The sequence below is a fragment of the Solea senegalensis genome, linkage group LG13 (assembly GCF_019176455.1).
Source record: "Solea senegalensis isolate Sse05_10M linkage group LG13, IFAPA_SoseM_1, whole genome shotgun sequence".
NCBI lineage: Eukaryota > Metazoa > Chordata > Actinopteri > Pleuronectiformes > Soleidae > Solea > Solea senegalensis.
This window is the reverse complement of record NC_058033.1, coordinates 18072731-18085310: the sequence shown is the minus strand read 5'-3', so window position 1 is coordinate 18085310 and position 12580 is coordinate 18072731. Positions and strand designations below refer to the sequence as shown.

Sequence of the window (12580 nt, the reverse complement as noted above, 5' to 3'; positions counted from 1 at the left end):
TTTTCTGTTGTTTTTTTGTGAGACTTATTTGCGGTTCACGTGATCTACACGCCGTCACACTCGAGGCGGCGCTGTGGATAATGTTCTCTTAGCCACTGCCACCGACGAAGAAGAGTCGCCGGATATGACGTCAGAAAGTTGTGAACTTCTTCCTTGTGTCTCAGTTTAGTTTCATCAGCCACGAGTTTGGTCGTCTTCGTCACCGCAGTCTGAACCATGGGAGACCCAGTGACGGACTACACAGCCCGGCTCCAGCAGCAGGTGAGCGGCCGCGTCAGTGTGGGGGAGCCGCGCTCAGTGAGCTTCCAGGCTAATACCGCTATCATTCACGTTCCTCCTCTGAGCCAAACCTCATTTAACTCATTGTTAATTTAAGATGTTTCGCTTAATTGCTAGAGAAGACGACTCGACCAAATTCTCTAAAGTCAATCTTGATTTTAGAGAGCATTTTATCTTCTGTTGAATTCGGCCATCGTGTTTTACACTAATTGAGCGTACCTTTGTAGTATATTAGCGTTCTTTTTCTTTTTGGTTTCACTTGTGTGCAAGGACGTCAAGCGTTGGGTGGCCGTAAATCAGCTTTACGGTCTGTTGTTGATGCCGATTTAACAAAAATCTCTGTTTTGTATTTATTTTTGTATTTACCATTTATGTGCCGCCACTGATAGTTGAGATATTGCGTAATAAATATTAAATTAGGTCTTGATTGATCGGAATCTCGTTTAAGCACATTTCCCTTAATGTAGTTTGTTGCCAGGATCTTACTTATGACTTATTATTAAATGAAAGTCTTCCTATTATCTCAAGTTTAACACTGTTTTGTCATGGTTGCTGCCCCCCAGTGGTTTTGTTAGACATTATTTATTATTTTTGAATAATTAAACCTGTAAATAAAATCGTTATTTTTCGTTAAATATTTCCAAATGAATCTTATTTCTTTGGTCTTAACGTGAGATAAAATATAATTATTATTGTTGTTGTTGATGGCAGGTGAAGGACAGAGTCTAAGCTCAAGTCACAGGATCTGATGATAAGAGAAGAACTTTTGGTTTCATTTAGTTTCAGAAGGATTATGGTCTGACTGTGCCAACACCTCGTCCAAGACCATCCAGACTCTTCTCAGGTGTGCTTCCACACTAAGTGCTAACAGAACATGGGACGTCCCTGTCTGTCTTCAAGAGGCTCTTGTAAACTAGAGATGTTCCGATACCATTTTTTCCCTCCCGATACGATTCCGATACTTGTGCTGTGGGTAAAAAATATCACACTACGCCTGCATGACTGTTATATGATTATCATCAAATCCTTTACCGTATTAGTCACGGGTGTCAGACAGTGGAATAATCTGGATGAGGAGATGTAGTAGAAGTATGTAGAGATGACCATTAATCGATACAAAATGACCCAGGAGGAAAGCATGACAAAGGTCAGAGACAGAAATCTGTAGACATCGTGTGGATACGGCAGTGGAAGCAAATATAACCAAACAACAGCTGACATACATGGAGTCTGATTGACTGTCTAGAGCTAGACTGCATCTCTGAGTGCTACCTGATGCTGAAACATGTTTTTGTCAAAATGTCATAAGAAAAAGAAAATTGATTTATTGTATGATGAAAATATGTATTCTGTGGGTAATGAGGCGGGACTAAATAAGCTTTTGCTTCTTTCAGTTCTTCTTCACACCACTAAAACAGCACAGCGCAACTGTTTCAAGAGCGGCGAAGAAGAACCGCGTCAGAGCTAACGGAGCTCTATTAAATTACGTGGTATCAGATCGGTGCATGGACTCCAGTACTCGCCGATACCGATCCACATTTTCGGCAGTATCGGAGGCATTTCCGATATCGGAATCGGAACAACTCTATAAACCCAGCTCTTCCAAGAGCATCTTCTGTCCTTGCACTTACCTTAGCCCTTCCCTGCACCTTAGCCCCTCCCCTTGACCTGGATCCACCTCTGCACTCTCACCCTTGATCACTGTTCTTTCCAAGACTTCTTCTATGGAGCTTAGTTCTCTTCTGGAAGTTCTGCGAAATCTTAAATGTAAAATCATCAAAAATGTAAATAAAACACACCACAGGGTTCTGGTCCACAGGGTTCTGTAAAACGGAACTGGTCCCACAGGGTACTGGTCCCACAGGGTACTGGTCCCACAGGGTACTGGTCCCACAGGGTTCTGGTCTGCAGGGTTCTGGTGTGTATCAGGAATCAAAGCCATGTGTTTGTTTATAGGAGCAGGAGATCCAGAGTCTCTCTGCTGAGATCCACAACTTGAAAACCCCTCAGAACCCGAGTCCGTCTCCACGACTGGACGAGCTGCGAGAGGAAAACAGCCGACTGAAATATCGCCTCAACATCCTGAAGAGGGTGAGTGACAGCAGGCGGCGCTGATGTCTTTAATAATAATAATAGTAGTTATATTATTATTATTGTTATGATTATTGTTATTATAGTTTAATTATTAGTGTTATTATAGATTAATTATTATTGTTTAATTATTATTGTTTAATTATTATAGTTTGATTATTATAGTTTCATTATACTTTCATTATTGTAGTTTCATTATAGTTTCATTAGTTTAATTATTATTATTTAATTATAGTTCAATTATTATAGTTTAATTATTATAGTTTAATTATAGTTTCATTATTAGTTTAATTATTATAGTTTAATTATAGCTTCGTTATTATAGTTTCATTATTATAGTTTAATTATAGTTTAGTTATTATATTTTAATTATAGTTTAATTCAAAGTTTTTAAAAGTTTGACTCCACCCGGCTGATTGAACTCAATTCCATTGTAAATCGCTTTGGATTAAAGCGTCTGCTAAATGACATGTGATGACATGTAATGAACTGTAATGACACTTTAGATTTCAACATCAACAGGTCATGATTAGAAAAAAGTGTTCATTATATTCAGGTATAAACACTTATGAAATAGGGTTGTTATTATTATAGTAATAATATTATAGTTTTATTTTTGTTATTATAGTTTTATTATTATAGTAATAATATTATTATAGTTATAGTTTTATTTTGTTATTATAGTTTTATTATTACAGTAATTATATTATTATAGTTATAGTTTTATTATTATAGTAATAATATTATTATAGTTTTATTTTTATATTATAGTTTTATTATTATAGTAATATTATAGTTTTATTTTTGTTATTATAGTTTTATTATTATAGTTATAGTTTTATTATTACAGTAATAATATTATTATAGTTATAGTTTTATTATTATAGTAATATTATTATAGTTTTATTTTTATATTATAGTTTTATTATTATAGTAATATTATAGTTTTATTTTTGTTATTATAGTTTTATTATTATAGTAATAATATTATTATAGTTATAGTTTTATTTTGTTATTATAGTTTTATTATTATAGTTATAGTTTTATTTAGTTATTATAGTTTTATTATTATAGTAATAATATTATTATAGTTATAGTTTAGTTTTAGTTTTATTATTATAGTAATAATATTGTTATATTTTTATTTTTGTTATTAGTTTTATTATAGTAATAGTTTTATTTTGTCATAGTTTTATTATTATAGTAATAATATTATTGTAGTTATAGTTTTATTTTGTTATAGTAATAATATTATTATAGTTATAGTTTTATTTTTGATATAGTTTAATTATAGTAATAATATTATAGTTTTATGTTTGTTATTATAGTTTTATTGTTATAGTAATAGTATTTTTATGCTAGTTATCGTTTTATTTTGTTATAGTTTTATTATTATAGTAATAATATTATAGTTATAGTTTTATTTTGTCATTATAGTTTTATTATTATAGTAATAATATTATTATTATAGTTATAGTTTTATTTTGTTATTATAGTAATATTATTATAGTTATAGTTTTATTTTGTCATTATAGTTTTATTATTATAGTAATAATATTATTATAGTTATAGTTTTATTTTTGATATTATAGTTTTATTATTATAGTAATAATATTATTATAGTTATAGTTTTATTATAGTAATAATATTATTGTAGTTTTATTTTTGTTATAGTTTTATAATAATATTATTATAGTTATAGTTTTATTTTGTTATTGTTTTGTTATAGTTGTAGTTTTATTTTGTCATTATAGTTGTATTATTATAGTAATAATATTATTATAGTTATAGTTTTATTTTTGTTTTAGTTTTATTATTATAGTTTTAATATAACTAGTTTTATTTTTGTTTTAGTTTTATTATTTTAGTTATAATATTGTTATAGTTAGTTTTATTTCTTATTTTAGTTTTATTATTATAGTTATAATATTATCATAGTTATAGTTTTATTTTAGTTTTATTATTATAGTAATAATATTATTATAGTTATAGTTTTATTTTTGTTATTATAGTTTTATTATTATAGTAATAATATTAGTTATATTTTATTTTTAGTTTTATTATTATAGTAATAATATTATTATAATTGTATATTTATTTTATTATTATAGTAATAATATTGTTATAGTTTTATTTTAGTTTTATTATTATAGTAATAATATTATAGTTATCGTTTTATTTTAGTTTTAGTTATTATAGTAATATTATTATAGTTTTATTTTAGTTTTATTATAGTAATATTATTACTGTTATAGTTTTATTTTGTTTTAGTTTTATTATAGTAAGAATATTATTATAGTTATTGTTTTATTTTGTTATTATGTTTAATTATTAAATTAATAATATTATAGTTTTATTTTGTTATCATAGTTTTGTTATAGTAATATTATAGTTATGGTTTTATGATTATAGTAATAATATTATTATAGTTTTATTTTATCAATTTTATTATTATGGAATAATATTATAGTTGTAGTTTTATTTTTGTTATTATAGTTTTATTATTATTATTATAGTTATAGTTTTATGTTTGTTATTATAGTTTTATTATTATAGTTATATATTATTATTTATTATAGTAATAGTATTTTTATTATAGTCGTTTGAAGTGTGTGGGTTGACCTTCGACCTCTGTCGACGTCTCAGAGTCTCCAGGACGTGTCCCTCAGCACCAAGTCCATGATCAACATCAACCAGCAGCTGCAGCTCATTTTTGCTGAAGCCATTCGAGCTTCGTGTCCTGAACTGGACGACGCTCCGCTCGCCGTCACGCCTAACCAGCAGGCCAAGTTTGGAGACTATCAGTGCAACAGCGCCATGTCCATGGCCCAGGTCTGTCCACCTGTCCTCCTCTGTCCTGCCCTGTCCACTCCTGTCCTCTGTCCACCTCTGTCCTCCAGTTTGACGTGTCTTCTCTGCTGCAGATGTTGAAGGCCAAAGGAATCAAAGTGAATCCGCGAGAAATCGCAGAGAAGATCGTCCTCAATCTTCCCGACAACGAACTCATCCAGAAAACTGAGATCGCAGGACCAGGTCCTGAACCAAAACCTGGTTTTGTCTTTGAACCCAGATTTATTTTCTGTACTCTGCTATGACATCATCCTCTTTGTCTCCTCTGTCTCGTCCTCTGGACATCATCATCCTCCTCTGTCTCTTCAGGTTTCATCAACATCCACCTGAAGAGGACATTTGTGTCCAAACTGTTGAGTAACCTGCTGATGAACGGTGTGCAGCCCCCCCCACTGGCCAACAGGAAGAAGGTGTGTCAGTTTAATCTTGGACGCACCTTAATCAAAAAAAGGCAGGCTTAGTTTAAAGTTACAGTGAAAGTAAAAAGTGTGTGTGTGTGTGTGTGTGTGTGTGTGTGTGTGTGTGTGTGTGTGTGTGTGTGTGTGTGTGTGTGTGTGTGTGTGTGTGTGTGTGTGTGTGTGTGTGTGTGTGTGTGTGTGTGTGTGTGTGTGTGTGTGTGTGTGTGTGTGTGTGTGTGTGTGTGTAGGTGGTCGTGGACTTCTCGTCTCCAAACATCGCTAAAGAGATGCATGTGGGTCACCTGCGTTCAACCATCATTGGAGACAGCATGTGTCGACTGTTTGAGTTCCTGGGCTACGACGTTCTCCGGTCAGTTCACAGAAGATCGCAAATCCATAAGATCGCACATCCAGAAGACCGTCCTGTTGTGTGAACGTGACGAGAAAATGTCGAAAGCGATGTCTGCGAACTTTCATGTGTTCACCTCACCCTCTCACTCTGTTGTTCGCAGACTGAACCACGTCGGGGACTGGGGGACGCAGTTTGGGATGTTGATCGCTCACCTGCAGGATAAATTCCCCGACTACCTTACGGCGTCTCCACCCATCAGTGACCTGCAGGCGTTCTACAAGGTCAGTTTGTGAGTTGTCACGATACCAAAATGAGTAACCACGATACTATACCAGACAAAGTATCGCGGTTCCGGGTAGTATCGCGATACTGCGGCCTTTTTTGATTATTATTATTTTTATGAACTGCAATGTAATTTGTACAAGTTACAAATACTTATTAATTACTTATAATGCTGTTGATAAACATATATATGTGTGTGTATATGTATATATATATATATATATGTGTGTATATATATGTGTGTGTGTGTATATGTATATATATATATATATACATATATATATATATATGTATATGTGTGTGTGTGTGTGTGTGTGTCTATATATATTGTGATGGTAGCTGAGGGTACGCTATCGAGTGGGTGTGGGTTTGGCCAGGAAAAATCAGGAGCAGAGTGAAAATATGGACATAAAGGTTTATTCAGGCTTGAGGGAGAAAAAAAATCAAGCATTAAGTGTCCATGGGCAAAATTCAAATAAATCAATGAAATTAAACAAAGAACAAAAATAAATAGGCACAAAGTCAAAAGTCAGCAAAAATTCCAAAATCCGCTCATTAACCAATACTCCGAGAGTCACAGTGCTAACACGCAACATAGTCCAGACTAACTGACATAGACTGGACGCACAAACATATAGCAGGTGGCCAGCACCATTTACAATTATGGGGGAACATATAACAAGTAATTAATACACAAATAACAAGACAGACTCTGAAACAGAGTACGTATGCTTAGATGTCAAAAAAATACAAAACAGTCCACTCTCTTGCCCATGAAAAGGAACACAGAGGGGGTTTGATCAAGACCCACCTCTGTCATTCCCATTGTCATGATTACTGTGGACTAGGCTAATTAGGCCCGGACATTAATTGCACATTAATTTATGTTTAACTAATATAAATAATCAATTTAGGATAACAAATCTACTGTCTTTTTAAAAAATGTATTTGACAATAATGCTTATTTTCCAACATAATAAACCATAGAGAACAAACTACAATAAACAGGAACTGATTCCCTGTGAAAACTGTACTTTTATGGCTTTTCTATGTGCTTTATACTTTGACATGGAGCATATAGCCTAATATTAGCCAATACTAACCTGGTATTTGACATGTATAAATGTGTCATCCGCTGACGTGTTCATGTTGTCATCCAGAGACGTGTTCATGTTGTCATCCAGAGACGTGTTCATGTTGTCATCCAGAGACTTGTCCACGTTGTCATCCACTGATGTGTTCATGTTGTCATACAGAGACGTGTTCATGTTGTCATCCACTGACATGTTCCGCTGACGTGTTCATGTTGTCATCCAGAGATGTGTTCATGTCGTCATCCACTGACGTGTTCATGTTGTCATCCACTGATGTGTTCAATTGTTCTTCATCAGGAGTCAAAGAAGCGTTTTGACGAGGAGGCGGAGTTTAAGAGACGAGCGTACCAGTGCGTCGTCCGACTGCAGAGCAAAGAACCCGAATTCATCAAAGCGTGGAACCTAATCTGCAATGTTTCCAGGAGAGGTGCATATCTAAAACGATAATCTCTCTATCTAAAACGAAAATCTCTGGACATAAAACAATAATCTCTGTACGTAAAACGAAAATCTGTACGTAACACGATAATATCTGTATGTAAAACGATAATATCTGTATGTAAAACGATAATCTCTGTATGTAAAACGATAATCTCTGTATGTAAAGCGATAATCTCTGTGTTGCAGAGTTTCAGAAGGTCTACGACTGTCTGAACATCCACATCCTGGAGAGAGGAGAGTCTTTCTACCAAGAGCTGATGACTCAGGTGGTGAAGGAGTTTGAGGAGAGAGGTCAGTTTAAAAAAAGGTCAAAGGTCAAGGGACATTTTCTTTGATTCTATGACATGCATTTAATATGCTCTACAGTTACCTGGATTAACCACCAGGGGGCAACATTGTCCCACAAATGTCTTCAACCCCTTTAATCAATGTATACTTTCTACACTCACACACACACAGGTCTGCTGCAGTGGGACGAGGGACGCAGAATCGTCTTCTGTCCCGGTCAATCTGTCCCTCTCACTGTGGTCAAGTCAGATGGTGGTTTCACCTATGACACATCAGATCTTGCTGCTTTGAGACAACGAATCTATGAGGAGAAGGCTGATGTCATCATCTATGTCACTGACAGTGGACAGGTCAGGTTACGCAACAACACAAATAACAGGTCGGGTTACACAACAACAACAACACAAATAACAGGTCAGATTACAGAACAACAGCAGCACAAATAACAGGTTAGGTTACACAACAACAACAACACAAATAACAGGTCAGATTACACAACAACACAACAACAATAAATTGTAAAATTGTAAAAATGACAGGCTTAAATGAAAATGATATAAATTCTATACAATTGGCCATGCAGGAAATAAATGAAAGCTATCCCATCGATTTGCATAACAATCAGTTGATAAATGTGATGAATATCACTTTCTAACATTACTACTAGGGCTGCCAAATGATAAAATATGGAGAATTTCACATAAATTGCAGTGAAACAATAATGCTATTTTAATTATGTTCATATGAATGTTACTTATTAGGGCTGTCTTTTTGTTCTTTGGGGATTTTCCTTTTAATTTTAGGGATTTGGTTGTATTAATAGGTCCACATAATTTGATTAGTTTAAAACAAAAACCATCAAGAAATCAATTGGTAGATTATTGTCTCCATATATTTTGTCCCTTTGATGGGGGATTTATATAACATGATGATGCTGAAATACTTCATTTTCTTTGTCACTTACGCATTCAGCCTGTCGGCAATATTCTGCAGCGGTATTGCCCTGATTTCGGATTATGTGGCTGTAATCCTCATATACCTCCATGAGGAGGGTTTGCTCCGCTGCGGAGAACATCTCTGCACGCTCTTTTCCCTTGCTTTTCGGCATTTTTCACAGTTTTCACGCTCGACTAGATGGGCTTTTTATTTTCCCTGTGGGCGTGCACAAGTTGAGGCTTTACTAAGCGTCAGGTGGAGCCAGCTGATTTCACTTGATGGAACGACTTGGAGCTAGATTGGGAAGTGGAGCTTAGTCAAGCTTCAAGCTTACACCTAAATCTGGCAATTCTTTGCTACGCTGATGGAATACCCCCCTAGTTACACAACAACAACACAAATAACAGGTCAGGTTACACAACAACAACACAAATAACAGGTCAGATTACACAACAACAATAGCACAAATAACAGGTCAGGTCACACAACAACACAAATAACAGGTCAGATTACACAACAACACGGATAACCAGTCAGATTACACAGCAACACAATAACAACACAAATAACAAGTCAGATTACACAACAACAACACAAATAACAGGTCAGATTACACAACAACAACAACAACAACACAAATAACTAACTCAGAGTTTTCACTAAACCTGCTTTCTGAAACGGGCCCCAGGTGAGATGGAGGCGGAGTATGAAAGCAGGTGATATCACCACACATGGTACGGTCTTGTATCGTTTTTGTTTAAATGTTTAGACAGTTGATTGTTTAGGTCATGTGATGTATATGTATGTTGACTCCGCCCATAGGCCTCTCACTTCCAACTGGTGTTCGCTGCGGCTCAGATGATTGGCTGGTATGATCCTCAGGTGACACGAGTGGAACACGCCGGGTTTGGAGTCGTGCTGGGAGAGGACAAGTGAGGACACACACACACAGTTTCCATGCAGGGGGCAGGGCCTAATTTTTATCAGTTAACTTATTTGTGTGTGCAGTGTTAAACACTGCGGTTGCCGGGGTGACTGTGACATCACGGTGAGCTGACGCTGTCTTTGTTTGGTGTCCAGGAAGAAGTTTAAGACGCGGTCAGGAGACACAGTGAGACTGATGGACCTGCTGGAGGAGGGACTGAAGAGGTCCATGGACAAACTGAAGGATAAGGACAGAGACAAGGTCAGAGAGATGGTCACATGATGACCACCTGCTGTGAATGTAGGAAATCATTGAAGTGGCGTATAAAACAAGTCAACGCAGTTTCACTCAGCCATGCAGTGATGACTCCGCCCACGTTAACTAGGTACTTTTTTGTAGTGGAGATATCGTGGCGAGGTGAGTAGAGCTGGTGGAAATACGTCATATGTATGATAAATAGGGTTATATTTCCTCTGCATATATTGTTAATATGGGGGGAGGGGGAGGTGCAGGTTTGTAAATTTATTTAAATTTATTCTTATTTTATTCGTATTCTTTTAACTTTGTAATTTTATTTTTAGGTTTATTCTCACTTATTCTTATAGTTCTTAACTTTGTAAAAAAAAAAAAAAAATTGCTGCTATAATATTCGTTACCTTTGTACACTGGAGCGCTGTGACGAAAGAATTTCCCGCAAGGGAATTAAGGGAATTCTATTCTATTCTATATGTCTCAGTATTGCCTCCTTTCATCAGCAGGTGGCACTGTTTTACGAGTACAGTCTAGCTAAAGTGACAATGCACTCCATGGCATGGATGTATTATGAGAACTGGAAGTAGCTCCGCCCCCTCTGCCTAGAAGACATGTTGTCACGCACTGTGTGCGAGCTCAGCAAAGCGCGGTCATGTGACGTATATCAGTTCACGAGCTGCTGTGTAGCGTCATACTGACACGGGGATTTCACTGTTTATGGACGTGCCGAAAGGGGCGGAGCTCTATCCAGTTCTCATAATACATCCATGCCATGGAGTGCATTGTCACTTGAGCTAGATTGTACTTGTAAAACAGTGCCACCTGCTGATGAAGGGAGGCATTACTGAGACAAATATAACGTCTCAGAAATCCCTCACTGTGGAAAGGGAGGAATGCGTGTGCTGACGATCCACAAGTGCAATGTTCAGTTTTACAAATGCCATATTATTTGTAAAAATCAATATACAAGTTACAAATGGGATTTTATTATTTGGGGATCTAAAAACACGCATTTGAATCCAGAAATATGTGTGGATCAGCCTATGCACATATACTAATATTATTGGAACACATTTAACCCCGTGTGCGTGTGTGTGCGTGTGTGTGTGTGCGCGTGCGTGTGTGTGTGTGTGTCCAGGTGCTGAGTCATGATGAGTTGATCACAGCTCAGAGGTCAGTGGCGTTCGGTTGCATCAAATATGCCGACCTTTGTCACAACCGCATCAACGACTACGTGTTCTCCTTTGACAAGATGTTAGACGACCGAGGAAACACGGCGGCGTATCTACTCTACGCCTTCACACGCATCAGGTAACACATGTTAGTTACTCAGTTAGTTAGTGGATCATTACATTTGCTAAAGAACTGTGCTTCATCTCCTTCCTGTTCTAACTCCTCCTCCTCTTCATCATCTCCTTCCTGTTCTTCCTCCTCTCTCCTTCTGCTCCTCCACATCTGTGAGCGTGACCCTTGACCTTGTATCGTGGCAGGTCCATCGCTCGCCTGGCGAACCTTGACGACACGGTGCTGAAGAGGGCGGCAGAGAGCACCGAGCTTCTTCTGGACCATGAGAAGGAGTGGAAGCTGGGAAAGTGTATCCTTCGTTTCCCAGAAATCCTGCAGAAGATTCTGGAAGATCTGCTGCTGCACACGCTCTGCGACTTCCTGTACGAGCTGGCCACCACCTTCACCGAGTTCTATGACAGCTGCTACTGCGTGGAGAAGGACAGGCAGACGGGTACGTGAAGGTTCTCCACTGAGCAGGAACCAGGAGATCATGAGGACAAACGTCTGTCCATCAATAATATATGACGTCACTTAAACAACATGAAATATCTCAATTCAGCACAAATTTGAACCAATTGAGTTTTACTTTCTGTTAAACAGCCATGGTCATGTGTTAGCACTGTTAGCAACGGCCATGTTAGCGGTGTTAGCATTAACTGCCATGTTAGCCCTATTAGCGGTGTTAGCATTAGCTGCAATGTTAGCAGTGTTTTCTGTGAAAGTCTGACCGTGTTTGCTGTTTGTTTGTTGTTTTCCAGGTGAGGTGATAAAGGTAAACATGTGCAGGATGTTACTCTGTGAAGCGACGGCGGCCATAATGGCTAAAGGCTTTGAGATCCTGGGCATCAACCCTGTCCACAGGATGTGATGTCACACTGACTGCCGCACACTTCTCCACTTAATCACAACATGTGACTATAATGATGACAACTACTGTAATAATGATAAACAGTAAAGATGAGAATCATGTGACATTTATAAACTGATCATCTCATGCTTTTTTTAAATTAAATTACTAAAGATGAAGCTCCACCCACTTTTCTGTCTTTTTTACAAAATCTCTTCATTCTTATTTGTTTTTTAAAGATAGACAAATAATAAATAA

The 12580-nt window shown here is 36.4% G+C and overlaps 1 protein-coding gene across 1 annotated transcript; it reads left to right on the top strand.

The window, feature by feature from the left end:
- Positions 1 to 142: 142 nt before the first annotated feature.
- On the top strand, positions 143 to 12507 carry rars1 (arginyl-tRNA synthetase 1). The gene is made up of 15 exons (XM_044042826.1): positions 143 to 261; positions 2236 to 2370; positions 5017 to 5202; positions 5295 to 5403; positions 5530 to 5630; positions 5867 to 5988; positions 6131 to 6251; positions 7644 to 7773; positions 7974 to 8078; positions 8247 to 8425; positions 9834 to 9943; positions 10092 to 10197; positions 11327 to 11499; positions 11679 to 11926; positions 12234 to 12507. Exons 1-15 carry the CDS (start codon positions 217 to 219, stop codon positions 12341 to 12343), a joined length of 1980 nt encoding a protein of 659 aa, XP_043898761.1. The 5' UTR covers positions 143 to 216; the 3' UTR covers positions 12344 to 12507.
- The last annotated feature ends 73 nt before the right edge of the window (positions 12508 to 12580 follow it).

What these genes read in the sequence shown, in the direction of transcription:
- rars1 (XM_044042826.1), top strand. Translation starts at nt 217, where the DNA reads ATGGGAGACCCAGTGACGGACTACACAGCCCGGCTCCAGCAGCAG. An exon ending in ATGTCACTGACAGTGGACAG is followed by an intron (nt 8,426 to 9,833) that starts GTCAGGTTACGC and finishes CTCCGCCCATAG; the next exon opens with GCCTCTCACTTCCAACTGGT. An exon ending in TACGCCTTCACACGCATCAG is followed by an intron (nt 11,500 to 11,678) that starts GTAACACATGTT and finishes GTATCGTGGCAG; the next exon opens with GTCCATCGCTCGCCTGGCGA.